We start from the raw sequence: 15,864 nt of genomic DNA, 5'->3' as shown, positions 1-15,864 counted from the left end.
ATATATATATATATATAAATATATATATATATACATATATATATATATATACATACATATATATACATATAATATATATATATATATATATATATATATATATATATATATATATATATATATATCATTGTGATCTCATTGAATAAGTGATACTTGTTTACATGACATTCAATTGTGCTGTAAAGAAATACCAACCACTACTGCTATGAGCATGTCACAGCTATAGTGCTAACACTACAGTTATGCCAAGCCGCTTAGATTGTAAAGCTCTTGTTACAAAGTGACCTAACGTTAGCTAATTAATAAAGGAGATGAAAAGGTTCAGATTTTCTTTCTTTTATTTAATTAACGAGTTATGAAAGATCATTATATGATTTCTCAAATTCCAAAGGATGATGACAAAAAATATTTTTGTAATACTCAAGGAGGCGTACATATTTTATATTTTCACGCGTTTTTGATCATCCTGTGACGTTTTTAACTTCCTTGCTATTTGTGTTGCCAAACCACACAAAATAATGTCTTATTGTAATTTACTACAGCAATAAATAAAGCATGTTATGTCTGCGAAGTTTAAATTTATAAATTTTGTTACCATTAATTTCTAAAACCTAATATTTTTTTTGCGCTAAATGAGCCAAAAAAACGTGTTTAAAAACAAGACTTATTAGGAAGAAATCTGCTGCTCCGATTTACACTAATTTAATTATTGAGTAATATATAAGATTGTTACGTTACTAAAAAAAATATATTGGATTATTTGATCGCATATAAATATATTTAAGAAAAAATTAAACAAGCATTTTGTAAGCGTAATATAATAAAAACGACTCAATATGAATAAATGAAATTTGTTATTTATGACACGAGGCTGAGAATTCGTTAGCATACCATCACCATCGAAACGACAAACATCGAACGAAACAAATTACACCACGTACAAAGTTAAAGCAAGTAAATATAAATTCAACCTTACTTGGAAGGTGAAAAAAAATGAGTCTTGACTATCGATACATTTGGCCTTCAGGAATATCTTTTCGAGCCTCAGTAAAGCACAGCAGAACAATAGAGCGAGTGACGAAGGGTCTAAGCAACTTAATGTTAGGCCTAGTTGCGCAACAAGAGGTACTGACTCAACGTAAGACAAACTGATACGGAGAACAGCAACGAAGGCTATCTTTGTGCGAATGTCGCTTAATGTCGACTAAGAGGGACAATGTTTGCTGCAGAGACGTTTTGCAAATACGGTCGAGAAGGAGAAAAATGGACTTTATTTGTATTATTGATGACTTTTCATGAATTCTTTGTGAACTTATACTGTCAAATTGTCATTACCTGATTAAATTATGCTGAAAATGTCCCCATAATTGCCTGCAGGGCAACGGCTCGCAACAAGCTAAATCATTTGTATATGATCCAACCACGAAATCTTTCAATAAAAAGCTTCATATTTGCTTACTTATTATAATGGACATGTGTTTTGTACATGATAATAATTAAAATATTCATTTATAATAAGATGTTTAATCTTCAAAATCACAAGAAATATTTTTGTATGCGATGTGTTGATGACTTATGCAGAAAACACATACCAAAATGATTTTATTCAACATATGATTAATTCTCGTCACTTTTCTATCCTCTTCGTAGTTGTGAATAAGACGGAGAAGAAAGAATCAAGTTTGTTCTATGTGCCGTTTTTATGTTACTCATGTACTGCATGTCCTACGTTAGACGTTAACATCACCACTTTTGCTGAAATTGCTAACAAATTGATCTTTTTGTATCGTTCTCATATATTCTCATAACAAGGTATTCTGAAACTTGAAAGTACCATTCTACACCATAGAGGCTGTCGGAGAGAACATATATTTCATAGCAACCTATCCTGAAACTTAAAAGCAGTACAGCAGAATGTGATCGACCATAACAACTTTATTAATTCCAAGCTTCCCAAACATCCAGTCCCTCGCATATTAGATGGGTGCGGTTTCTATTTGACTGGGTGTCCCGTTCCCAGTAATTAAGTGCAGATAACTCAATAATTCGCAAAGACACAATGAGAGACCATCGATTAACCACATTTGCGTGCTAAGACTCCTTTCCCACATCTTCTTGGTGATATTAAACCTGTCACTTCTGAACGCAATGTGTTGTGTTCATCGTTTCGTTTAGTTTTGGGGTCGACTTACCTAGGGTTTCGGCGCCAAGTGGCTCCCTCCCTGTCCGTGAAATTATATTTTCAAATAGTGGGATTTTCTAGGAAATAATTTCCTTTATTAGATGATGAAGATGACAACCAGTTCCTCCTAGAGGTTGCTTGTTACAAGCACTTGGATACATCGTTGATGGATATCGATGTTCAACCCACTCACGTGAAGGTGGTCATCAAAGGAAAGGTTTGTCAGATTTAATATTGTCATACTGTGAAGACATTATGTAAAACTTTGCATCATATTTATGTAATTCTATCACCTACTCATGTAAACATATCTATTGAATTGTTCATATGATTTCCTGTAGATTGTATTAAGGCATGGTGACTAATATGAAAGCAGCCACATCAGCTCTTAAATCCCCTGAATCAATATCAAACAATGTAGAGTATTGCTGCAGATCAGGGGTGTATACTAAGGGAAACTATACAGCACAAACAGTGTTTCACACAGCCTGCGCTGCTGGGTGCTGCAACTCATTCTCTCCACCTGTCTCTCCACCAGGCTCGCCCCTCTCTCTCTACCTCTCTCTCTCCACCTCTCTCCACCCACCTCTCTCTCCAAATATATGTATGTATACATACATTCCCCCCAACTTGGTGTCTCCACTCCTATGTTGCCGTCCGCCGAAGAGACCTTGAACCTACTGTTATAATTCCCTGCACAGCTGACTATTGATAGATCCACAGTGCTCGCCAAGAGATGTTACGCAGCCTGGTCTTCCATGAAAAGCCATGGAAGTCTACACATTGACGGCACACCGTACTATCACATTAGCCAAGAATAACTCCAAATAAAATATATAACGGTGTTATTGTTAGCAAACCTTTGAGAATTGTCCTATCTATCATTTACTATGGACTATTTATGTATCTTTACTGCCTCAATTGTGATGTCTTCTGCTGAAACAGACTAATTTCCATTTACAATAGAGCGTGTGTTTTCAATATTCAAGAAAACGTTAAACAAAAAGCATTTTGCTAGCAATTTTGGGATCAGAAAATACAGACTTTTGTTTTGTGTCCAGGTATTTAAAGAGGGAGTGAGCAATGTGCTAAAGAACAGTTCTTGATTGATAAGTATTTGAGCATTTTCATGTCCTAATAAATGATTAAGTAAATGAATGAAATTGGGTATGTACACAGGTGTTTGTGAACTCCCATACCATCATGCACCATTGTCAGTGTTGATTTATTGTGGTGGGCCATTAGAAATAAGATTCTTAAATGGAAGGTTTCACACTCACCCCCCCCACCCCCCAAAAAAATAGAAAACTAAGTCAACACTTTGAGAACATAATGTCAAAACTCGTAGATGAATTGCTCCATTTAACTGAATTGTTAACGTTCCTTGCCAAAAACCGCTATGCATGATATTCTATGTATCATTAAGATATCTGAATAGATGCATTACGAAATACATGATTAGCTGTCAGTGATCAAAACACATCATTCCTTGACATGGCTTGCTCAGTGAGAAAGTTCAATGAAATTTGTACACACTGTCAATGATATATGCAAAGCTGTATATCAAGGGTTCTTTTGGAACCCAAATGAAAACATTTTTGTCTTTATAACAAAAGAAATCCAAGCAGCAAAGAAACAAAACAATCCCATCATCATATGAAAACACTAGCAGGAAGTTAAGTGCGACAGTATATCATTTCCATTTATTCCCATATATTTAACCTTTACGTCCTGTTTCAGCTGAAAGCAATTATCACACCATACGAGTTCTAAAGTAAACACAGCGGAGAAGGAACTGATCAATACAGAAACCTGTGATCTTCGTATGAGGTATTGAAAGTCACATTTATTTATTTATTTTTTATTGGTTGTGTGACGTATTTTATTACACCTTTAGACTAAATTAGCATAACTCAAATAAGATCGCTCATGTTTTTGTTATCAATAAGAGTATAAAAGGGGTAGATGGAATGTGTGGGGGGGGGGGAGGGGGAAGTCAGTGTCTGGGTACTCAGGTTGGAAGAAATGAAAGTAAAACTAGACACATAAAGTATATTGCTTGAGTCAGTTTATATCTTAGATTTCGTTATATTTAAAAAGATGGATTGTAAAATGTCCACTAAAGATGCAGATGAAAAAATACTAAACAAAGTGAATTTCTAACATTCACTTGAAGCAATTCTTACTGAAAGTAGCTTTCTACCATTGCACTTCTTCATTTTCTCTTCAAACTGCACTCATGTACAGTAGATCCACTTAGCAACAAGGAAACTTTTGTACTGCTTTCATTTCACTGACATTTGAGGTTTTATTTACGGCTAAAATCATAACAGGATGTTAAGTTTCCGTGGTAAACGATTATAGTGATTCAAAGAAAAAAGGAAGAAGTCAAACGTTACAGCACACACGCACACACTTAGAAGCAAAGTGTTTGTTACACTGTTCTTCTTCTCCACTGGAATTGTGAGACCGAGTTTAACCTTAGACTGGTCAAATCATCCCTTTGTTATGAAATCCGTTCCCAGTTCAATTATATGTATGTATATATACAGTTACATACATTGATTTTGATTCACCCTCCTTTCATTACTTTATATATGGTATTAACTATAGATTCCATCTTTATTCACATCTTCAACTCTCAGACCTGAGAGGGAATTTCTGGAGGTTGATCCAGCCGCAGCTAAAAACATTGACCTGATTATAAATAAGGAAAACAAGCCACGGGAGAGAACCACACTTAAAGAGGTCAAGGAAAGGCCAGTCAGCGAAGCCTTTGTCGATGATCCTGATGTGCCACCACTCATATGATATCGATTCATTGGAACTTTTCACTTTTCACCTTTCAAATCCGGTGTTTTATTACTTAAAAGGGATATTGCATTGGCGGTCAATATTACACTAATATATTAAATACAAAAACGATATGTCATTCTTTTCCTAATAAACCCATACCAATATCTTGTTTCTTTATATTGGAGATATGGTTGAATAAATGTAACCTATTTGGACTCACCCACATTCCCTTCAGGAAGGGGAACCATGATGATGTTCATATTGAAAATATCACTGTGATGTCACAATGACAGATATTCTCCAAATACTTTTTATATTTTCCTGACGTTAACCTTCTTGTGGATTTATCCTTGAAATATGATACATTTGGAATGGTTTTTTTTTAGCAGTCAATGTTCTCTGTATTTTAGAATTTCATTAAACTTCGATGTTTTGTGTTGTTGTTGTAGAAATGTTACTTTTTACTGTAGATATCGATTGCAACCATTAACACCTCGATTAGTGTGATGGCATCATCCATCACTGTGCTCTTGCCAGATGCAAAAATATGACCAAATTTGTAATTAAAACAAAATCATATCTCTGCAAATACTGAATATGATGGGGATGTGGGCTTTAACCTAGAGATACAGACAATTTAATTTTAATCAGCAATCCACTTCAGTCACCAGAATAGCTTTTTAAAGCATAAATGATGAACCAAGTATCTTTCTGTGAACACCTTGAATTAAATGTCTTAATTATTAATGATACTACATGTGCCTTGATCAGAAGTCTTCTGAAGTTTACGTTTCCGCCTTGTTTTGTTGTTGTTGTCTTCATGTGTTAAATGGTAAAATAAGAATTAAATGCTACATCTTTTTTAAAATCACTTCTAAAAAGGTACACAGCAAGTTCTCAAAAGAAGGTGAAAAATGCTTCCATTTGATCATGTCAGCCATGTTAGTATTTATTAATTAGTATTGTTGCTGCAAATCTGCTAGGATGTATTCAGCATAATGTTATTCATGAGTTCTGGTCTCAGGAACTAGGAGGAAAGTTACATTGACTGAATAATGTTGAATTGAGACGAAAAGACAAAATAAGTTGTAGATGTTACGGGCTGTTGTTGACATGAAAATGTACAAGATTGATTGATTGAATGGTACTTTTTTTTCTTGTTGAAGACAATTTAGCCATAATTTTGAGTAGTTATTCTTCTCTAGTTAATCATTGTATTCATTATGCATACTATTGAAAAGCTTTTAAGTTTTCTGTATTTGAAATTAAAAATTGCAAACACTTGTCTTAACATCATATGCAGTGAGAGTAAATATGTCGAATACATAAATCCTTAGCTCAACCGTAATTAACGATGACAGTGCACTATGAACAAATGAAAAATAAATTGACATATTTTCACCCTTATTCGTTAGGATATTTGGCTAAAACGTTGAAATATAGAGAAAAAATGTCGAAATTTTGAGATTAAATGTTAATTTTTTTTCATGGTAAACCTCAGCAATTAAGGAACAAATGATAAAACTCCTAGAAACAAATTTCTTTCAACTAAAAATACTGAGACAAGACGTAACATTTGTGATCATTCAAGAACATTCAATGAAATAGGGTGGTACACTCCCTGTCCATTAGCATATAATTATGCTATCAACTGAAACATTTAATGACATTTTCCCCTTGAGCTTAATGTCATCTAACATTAACGAAAAGTCAGCCTATAGACTAGAAGTTGTTAATGGTCGACCAAGTGTCTTTATTTCATTTAGGGTACTCTTAACGAAATCTATTACGCTTGCGCAAAATAATTAATGGTATTGAAAAGAGTCTTGCGTGCTGTTCATAACTTTGGGACAATCAAAACGGCTACTCAGCTTGCAACACCACGTGCGGGCAAGTGAGAGAGACGGCCGGGTGGCGAATTTTTTTTCCCAAACAGGTTTGCAATTACGGAGTTTTCCGCCAATCAGATTGCTCGTGACGTCAGCATCAATAATGGGCATCGCTTCGAAGTTCGAAGACATGCACTGAGTTACACACGGACACTTAATTAAGTCTAGTTACGGGGTTTCCCATCAAACGCCCTAACTTTACTTTTAATGCTTGAATCACATGTTGACCTTACTTATGATACATACGCTACATTCTATTGGGTTCGTGTTTACGTTATTAAAGATTTGTGAGCCGTTCAACTGCAATCGGAATTCGTTTCGTGGAATGGGTAGGCCTACATTAAAATCAACTTCACGAGTCTTGAATGAATATACGCAAACAGTTTAGTGTATAGTCAAGGCTTCATAATTGACGCACCCCCGTAATTGACGCACCTTCAATTATTACTAGCAACGATACAGCAGGCCACCTAAACTTTTTACAGTCAAGCAGAATTACATTTTTCATGAGTTTGAATCCATTTCAACTCAGATTTGCTGACCAAATTGTGGTATTTTTTAAGCTTTTAACACCCTCCCCCCAGTTTTGAACGTTTTTTGATTTGTATTTGGAAATCTTACATCCTAAAAATAACCAACATTACCTCAATATGATGAGACTACTCTCTGGGACCTGACCTGTCTGCGCTTAGAGGCTCAGAGCATTGCAAACAGCATCTAAAGTCAATGGATGTATACTAAAGCCTGGACTACAGTTAGCAAATCGACGAATGTGTCAAATTAGGGGTATGAAAGAACTTGATAAGGCAGACATTTTGTGGTCAAATTCTGCTCAATTTTACTGTGCATAAGCACAGATACTTAAATATTTTGAGATCATAACATTTCTGAGGAACTACACATATGAAAAACACATAGAGTTGGGTGATTTGGATTTTTCCTTGATATACATCTTTGATCAAATCCTTAAGTGCGTCAATTATGAGCCCACCATGCTACAGTATGATATTTTTCCGTCACTGCACTGTGTACACAGTTATAATACATATAGGCAACCAGAGCATGTTTGATGTACCCTGTACGAACATTTCACTGTGCGTTGTTATCGACTAATGCCTTCACAGAAAAATTCGATCAAAGTAGATGATCATACCATAGTAGTGTGCTCAATAAGTCTAAACCAATTCCAAACACATCTACAACCAAAGCCTCGGGTAATTGTGAACGGGTATATCTTCGTTGCAACGAATGGATGCAGAGACTTTGGTTACCTGGAAGTGAAGGTTTCTATCGTGATGACGTAACTTTTCCGACCAATCATGAGCGCCTATTTACACGCAATTGCAAACCTGTTTGGGAAAAAAAAATTCGCGGCCGGGTGGGTGCGCATAACCCCCTGATATATTTAACAACAATGATTTTGACGCCGGCATGTCGGCAATTGCAATACCAGGGAACATTGATGGTCCAACTAGCCGCCCACCCCAACCCACCCCTTCCCCAGCATTCCACAATTTCAAAACTGAGTTAGGGTTCAATATCATGAATAAATATAACAAGAAGAGGGAGCCCTAGTGTAACTTAACAAGAAGGAATGAATTAAGCATCAGTGAATACATAGTAAGTTTATACCATAATAATTAATGTTACCTGAAAAAGGTAGTCCTACTCTTAACACGTCTATAGCCACTCTTAATCTGTAACAAGCTAAGCCTTATGATAGTCAGTATTTACACCTATGGTAGTCTGCTAGACCTCCTTTCTAACTTGTAGAAATGAACAAGTCGATTTTACGAAGAAAAGGTAAAAAACGAGTCCGTCGGAATTGATCATCTTGATTACGGTGTAATTATTAATTCTGAGATTGGAATTCTCATTCAGATTGCTACATGTGTGTACAACATATTCTATGGAGATTCTCAATAGGGCTGATATACGATACGCAAATATAACGGGACCTTTCCTCTGAGCGGTACCTACACAATTTTGTGAGTGTACATACGCCTGAACGGTTAAACATTGTCGGAAAACAGTGGCGTAGGAAGTTACTTTTGAGTGGGGGGGGGGGCTGAAGACTGATGGCCGGCCTGGGGGAGGGGTCTAAGGGGAGGGGGTGTCCCCCTCCCCTTTGGATTTTTTTTGCATTTCCAGGTGGCCTCAGATGCAATTTGGTGCAATATAGCACACTTTAACACCCACTCCATTTTGTAAACTTAATTTTGTATTTTCACCTGGCCTTAGATGCAATTTGGTGCTCCAAATGAGATTTTTTTTTCTCATTTGGAAATGAAAAAGGGGTTTTCTGACTTGCGAAGCGGGGGGGGGGGGCGGAATGATACTTCCGCCCCTCCACATTTTTCACTGGGGGGGGGGGGCTGGCGCCCCCAGCCCCCGGTATACGCCCTTGTCGGAAAATAACCTAATGTGACCTACTGTAATGACTTGTTTGCCATTTTGTGAGTCACCATCACTCTTTCTCATGCTTTGATGTTGAAGAGTATGAAATAAACTACTGATGTTATAATAAAATCATAAATTCAGGAGGATTGAAGGTGACTTAAGGCATTTCAGGAAGCTGGCAGATGGGTTTGGGGAGTACTATGCTAACCTTATTATATGGTGGGTAAGACATATGTCAGTTGAAACAAATCTACCTATGTTTCTAGCTGTCTTGGAAAGTGACGAGCTTTAATGTGTAAGTTAGTTTGAGCAATTCATTGTTCAGTACGAAACCTGTACGGAAATGTGATCACTGTACACACTCTCCCATACAGTCATTTATATATATAAACTCAATACTCTTCCCCATTGACCCATTTCCGTTAGATAGGTCGAGTTTACGTATAGGTTATATCGTTGAGAGAAGTTACCGTGGGAAATGGTACACTGATATTAACGTTCGTTTATGAATAGATACATTTGAACACACAGACTGTATAGCAGAGTGTTACAATGGCCTCTGAAGTGCTGAATATAAAAGCAACCGGTATCGTGCTTGCTCTCGCTGTCTGTATCAGAACATTTTGCTTCGGGAGCCAAGTAATGGTAGGCATATAGGACCGTTAAATATCTGTTTATATAATAACTATGATAAACTGCACTTCACCGAGTCCACTTTTAAACTGGCTATATGCCTACATAGGCCTATACCAGCTAATTCGTTTCACATTCCTCGGAAATAGTTTCTTCAATGTGCGGGCTGTCTTTAAAGATCATAATTAAGTTGAATAAAGGTGTCACTCATGATAGGTCATTAGCACTCTATGTCTCGGAATCAGTTTTCGTCAAGTATAGGCCTATTACTGTAGACTGAATTCTAGGTTTGATATGGCATAATCTATCAAAACAATATAACAACGAGAGCTAGTAATGTATGTATAATGTTTATTTTAGATCCTCGTGCAAGCAGGAATTCGCGAAGAAGCCTCATTGGCTTATCAAAGCCGCAAGCTGACTGAAGCCAGTCTCTTAGATTCACATTTAACGTCCATGATTATGAATTGTCAATTGTCAACAACTCTATAACTGGACGACATACATTAATCTTGGAATGATTGGAATAATGGTAATAGGCTCAGGCGCCGCTAAGCGGCTAAAGCTATTTTGATTTACAAAATATTCAGATTTAAATGATAAGATCCTTGAAACAACGGTCTAACAGAGAACCTCGAATGATATTCGACATGATTGCCCTTGAAATGTATGTAATACATTAGAAACATATGTTATTTGAGGCCATACAATTAGTCTTATGTTTTCCTATCGAGTTTTGTCTTAATTGCAACTGTGGATCTGGATGTCTGTTACGAGAAGAATTTATACAGTCAAATTTGCAAGCCTCAGATGTTGAAAGACTCAGTTCTCAATGAAATTACTATGCGGTATAAAATTGTAACATATGAACTGATAGTAATGCTTTTAATCATATATATCACATATGATTTTTTTTACATATTTGGTGGGTCTAAATTCATCCAAATGACCATCAGCCAATAATCGGTATCTGCTAGCTACATATATAGCCTATTTATCATCTAGTTTTTTTTGGTGTTGCAAGAATACGTTTCAATTTAACATGGTTGGGGTTGTGGTGGATGGGGCGAGTGCATCCATTCCCTTGGGTTCGGTGGTAGAGGGATGGGGGAAGGTATTTTGTTGTTCTTGACAATGGTATCACGGGCCTAGAAGGGACATAAGGCATAAAACGAATTATTGGTAAGTCGAAGTTTTAACATTCATCTCGAAATCTCTACATTTTAAGACTTTTAGATATCTAGAAATTTCGATTTAGCAATTGTATATAGATACTTTGCCCATTCAGGGTCACCGAAATTCCGAGGGGAAAGGGGGAGGGTGGAAGTTCTTACCGACATATACTACTCCCAGTAACCCCTCCGCTCTCCCCACCCCGTCTAGCCCTGCCCCATCGGTTTGAAATATTTTCAGAGCTGTCGCATGTCACATAATCTTTCCAACAGCCTAAATTAGTTTTACTTTGATTAGGCTATCAGGTATAGGTCAACGAAACCGCTTCAATATACAATTTTTAAAAATGGGTCTTATACGTTATTGGTCAATTTTCAAGGAACTTTATCTGTAATGTAACAATGGTGACAACGTTTCAATCTTTCTACACATTTCTGACAGCATAGAAGATCCTATAACACATTTACACCGTTCATTGAAACATACTGAACGGTATTAGGTCCGTGTCACGGTGTTCCCGATACATCTTATACATGGTTATCATCTGAAAAGTATATATTAACGTTTACAAATTCTTTACCATGTCGAACAAATTTACACTTTATGTCGGGATGAATGTTTTAACTCCATGATATAATTGATGAAAGTAGATTTAATTCAGGCAGATTTTGAAACTGTTTATAATATGAAAAATATGTCCTTATATTTAATATTTAATAAAACAATCATCTTCCAACGCTTTAAAATACCAGGTCTTCTATATATGCTTTCTCTTGTAAAGAAACGATCTTTCTTGATCTCTCTGATATGTGTCGCGAACTTTGGAAAATTAAATCATTCTAATAGTTTAACATTTATTTTCAACATATAGTAATACAAGGTGAACAAGACAATATAACTGCAAATAAGTAAAATATGTGAAAGGAAGTGAACTAAGAAACCCTTTCTGGCTTAATCGAATAGAGTACTCCCATCAAAGAAAATAGAAAACCTTAACACCTAACCCCCCCCCCCCAAAATGATAACCTTAACAAATAAGAAATATAACACTACCCTCCACCACCCCACCACCACCACCACCAACTCCTACCTGATTCTATTCTTATTGGTATGCTTCAAGAATGCCGCCCTCACATGTACGGTGGTGTTGAAATAAATAAACACAAACCTGTTAGCATGTCAACTTCTGTTAATTTAGAAATATCAAGTTTTACAAGGTACCTGTTCAAGTCAAGTTTTCGAGAATTCATGTGCCCATGCATGGGCGTCAATCCAGGGGGGGGGGGGGCACTTCCCCTTACATTTCGATGGATGGGGGAAACAATATCAAATGTCCCCCCCCCCACACATTTGGAAAAAGAGTAGTGTCGTGGCTCTATTTGGTTACGGCTTACACATCTTAGGATTCATATCCTCGAATATCACTCAATGTTGCTGAATGGAGAATTCCACCCAGATCTCGTGAGTTGGTACCCTGAGCTCTCCAACAATCTTAAGCTTAGTCTGCCTTTATTTCGAGGCCAGTTCCATTCGTCGTAGGTTGAAGGGTATAGACAAATATTCAAGTTGACGAATCCAGTGGTACGGGCTATGTTTGGTGAAGTCGAAGCTCTCTTGCGGTTGCTCCTCGTCTCCTCCGCCAGTTCGACGGAAGCCGAGAGATCTTTTGAGGCGTTTGAAGACAATGCTACGGAGCACCATGACTCAACAGGGGCTGAACCATGTGATCGTGTTCCATATTCACCTCGCAGGGACGTCGTTATAGGGGGGTGTGGGTGTGTCTCACCCCCAAGCCATGGTAAAACTGACGCTAGTTGGAAAATTGGAGTGCGACAGTCGGAATTTCCGGCTGTCGCACTCTAGTTTATCTAGGCCTTTTCATATAATTTTTTTTTTAAATTTCGGTCAAAATTGACCTTTAACCTGTCATATTTACCACGTTTTCTTTGCCACTTTGGGAAATTGTCTCTCGCGATTCTTATACTCCACCGTACAAAACTTCTTATGATTTTGAATACTACAAAAAAATGCCTAATAGAACTACCGTCATAGGCGTAGTAGCCCAATTTGTTTTGTGGGGGGGGGGGGGGGGGGGGTTGTAACGACTTGCTCGAAAAATATAACCAAAATTTTTCGCGCGCTACGCGCGCATCACACATGATCATGTGCATATCATACAGGCATGCATCGGTGTTTACATCGCATGCAAATAGCATACAATCGTTTTCCGTCTTATTACCCTTCCGTATTGGTGATAATTGTTGGGTAATAATAATATCAGTATAACCACTGAAAAACACATTGCAAATTATCAAAAAAGCTATCAGCATATTGCCCGAATTTCACAAAAATATTTGGTTGGGGTGGTGGGGGGGGGGGCAATAAGTTTTTGAAATGAGTGCCAGTGGGTACAAATGTATCGCAACAAGTTCGTAACAGAAGTGCAGTCGCGAAAGATTGGGTTTTCTGACTGACACTGACCGTATCGTTGACAAGTAGCGGGAGGGTGGGGGTACAAAGCAGCAGATGGAATTTTCTGGCTTCAAAACCGATTTTCAGCCACTACACCACCCCCCCCCCCAATCATCATGCCTTAGCTACGTCCCTGGGTACATGGTGGTTACATAGTACGCTCCGACCAGAATTCACCCGATAACCAGATGCAAATCCACCTAGCAACCGAGGTAACTTGCTTGAGGACTCCCACGAACAACCACTGATTTATTTTCATGCCTTCATCACTTTAGCCACCACTCACATGCATGGACCTATTCTAAGTCTGACGATACATGCGCATGTGTGAGGTCCTGAAAACATAATAAAAGTTGTTTGTCTTGCTATCCTTGTTTTCAAATTTCATGTAAATGTATTAACATGCTGGCGCCAAATTTGCGCTAAGCTCGCTATACGAACTCGGATATGGGCTGTGCCTTATTAGTTAGTTATTTAAATTATTAGTAATGGCGTATGAGGAAATGCACCATTTTGTGGTATGACTCCCAGGACAGAAAGTCGAGAAACTCACATGCAGTCGCGGCGGATAGCTTCCTTCGCCTATATGTCCGGGGAAATTTTCGGACATCGTTCCTATAGACCAGGGTGGGCAACCTGCGGGCCACATGCGGCCCGCCAGTGATTTTTTTGTGGCCCGTGAGATGTCTCAAGAAAAAGAAAAAAATCAATCTATTTTGCATCATCACCAAAAACGAGCTAGCTGCTTAGAATTTATCTGCACTTATGATGCTGTCAGGTTGGTCTATTATCACCATTAATTATCAACAGGACTGTATTGACATTATGGTTTTGTGAATACAGATTAAGTACACACACCTATTGCTTGAACGTCCTCGGAATCAAAGGTTTGAAATCAGCAGCAGGCCGTTGGTTAGGTGCGGCCCTGTCAATCTTTCACTCCTAAAATCTGGCCCATTCATTCAAAAGGTTGCCCACCCCAGCCTATGGGCCTATATCTGAGGCCCTGGGGTCAGTGGCGTCGTGCCCATTGGGGCCCGGGGGCACAGCCCCCCCCCCAAAAAAAATCAAAGGTGTCATAAAATGTTGTCATAATTTAAAAAAAAAAGTGTTTTCGAAATCGAAAAGTAGACTAAATATTCAATTGCTCTTTGATGGTCGTTGCGGATTTTCCACACACCTCAAAGACCACATATCGGGATTAGTAATGCCATTACCTTTGAATATGTTTGTCCTAAGCTCGCGTTTGATACAGTCTCAATTAACCTGGAAAATAATCACTTCGTTATGGCGCGTTTTACCTTAGGTTTCGCTACTTTCACTTTTTCTGCCCATGTTTTCAAACGGCATGGCTTTTTCTTCACCCAATCACCACTTCTCACGGGCATGGGCGGCAAGGGCGGCGGAACCGGGGGGCACAGGGGGCACGTGCCCCCACTTTTCCCCAGGTTAAAAATGTGCCCATTTTCTACATAAAAATTGAGGTGTCTCAAGTTAGCAAGAGGCCAGGGAACCAGAATGAACACTCGGGAAGGGCTTTTTTCCGGCCATCTGAGGGGTTTGTAAAACCAAAAATTTTCTACTACGCTCTGCGCCAACCGATGGTGGCGCTCCGCTCAGATAGTCGTGCATACAACCTGGCAACTCCTGGCTACGCCTCTGACTCTTAGTGAATTTCTGTGGGTCAAACTCAAAGCTATTTCGAATGAAACAAATTTGTTAAGATATTAACAAGAAATAAACTCTAATTCGGAAGATTCCTACATTAGCAATTAGCATGATTTCGCCTCATTTTGTCTCTAAAGAAAACTTGTTCCTTGTTTCCCAATTTTCACATTGGATATTGCAGTGCTAGTATGCATATTTTCCTTGAGAGGGGGGGGGGGGGTGATGGAGTGATGTGTGTACACAAATAAGATAATGCAACAAGAGTTGTAAAGGGTACTAAATATAAGGCTGCATCAGTCCAATCGAATTGCTGCAAAGTGCCATTTGATGTCGGTGCCCCCCCAGATTAAAAGTGCTTCCGCCGCCCTTGATGGGCGGTGATCATGGATCAGCCAACACGAAAATGTTTCGATATCTTAAATGTTGGGCGCTTCACGGCAGACGAGGAATTGGTAAACTTAGGAATAAATGGCGATCACTTCCTTCGAGAATATCTCCCAAAATAAAAAATTGCCGGAAATTTTTATCAATTTTAGGGGCGTTGCTCTCTGCCATAATGCACGGGAAGTGCCGTTTCCTGCAATCTGAGGGGTCTGCCAGAAGAAAAATTTTCTTGTACGCTGCGCGCCAACCGATGGTGGTGCTCCGCTT

The 15,864-nt window shown here is 38.1% G+C and overlaps 1 protein-coding gene and 1 long non-coding RNA gene across 2 annotated transcripts in view; both read left to right on the top strand.

Moving 5' to 3' along the window:
- Positions 1-77: 77 nt before the first annotated feature.
- LOC139973340 (uncharacterized) lies at positions 78-6,857 on the top strand. The gene is made up of 3 exons (XR_011795187.1): positions 78-2,399; positions 3,923-4,012; positions 4,828-6,857. It is a non-coding gene; the product is annotated as an uncharacterized lncRNA (long non-coding RNA).
- A 2,836-nt stretch (positions 6,858-9,693) lies between these two features.
- Positions 9,694-15,864, top strand: part of LOC139973339 (uncharacterized) — a 10,442-nt gene continuing 4,271 nt past the window's right edge. Inside the window, exon 1 of the mRNA XM_071979954.1 lies at positions 9,694-9,912. Within this exon, the coding sequence (XP_071836055.1) occupies positions 9,820-9,912 (93 nt within the window). The 5' untranslated portion in view covers positions 9,694-9,819. The remainder of the gene's footprint in view (positions 9,913-15,864) is intronic.

The sequence above is a fragment of the Apostichopus japonicus genome, chromosome 9, assembly GCF_037975245.1.
Source record: "Apostichopus japonicus isolate 1M-3 chromosome 9, ASM3797524v1, whole genome shotgun sequence".
Lineage (NCBI taxonomy): Eukaryota > Metazoa > Echinodermata > Holothuroidea > Aspidochirotida > Stichopodidae > Apostichopus > Apostichopus japonicus.
Note: the sequence above shows the minus strand (reverse complement) of the source record. Positions and strands in the feature narration are given on the sequence as shown.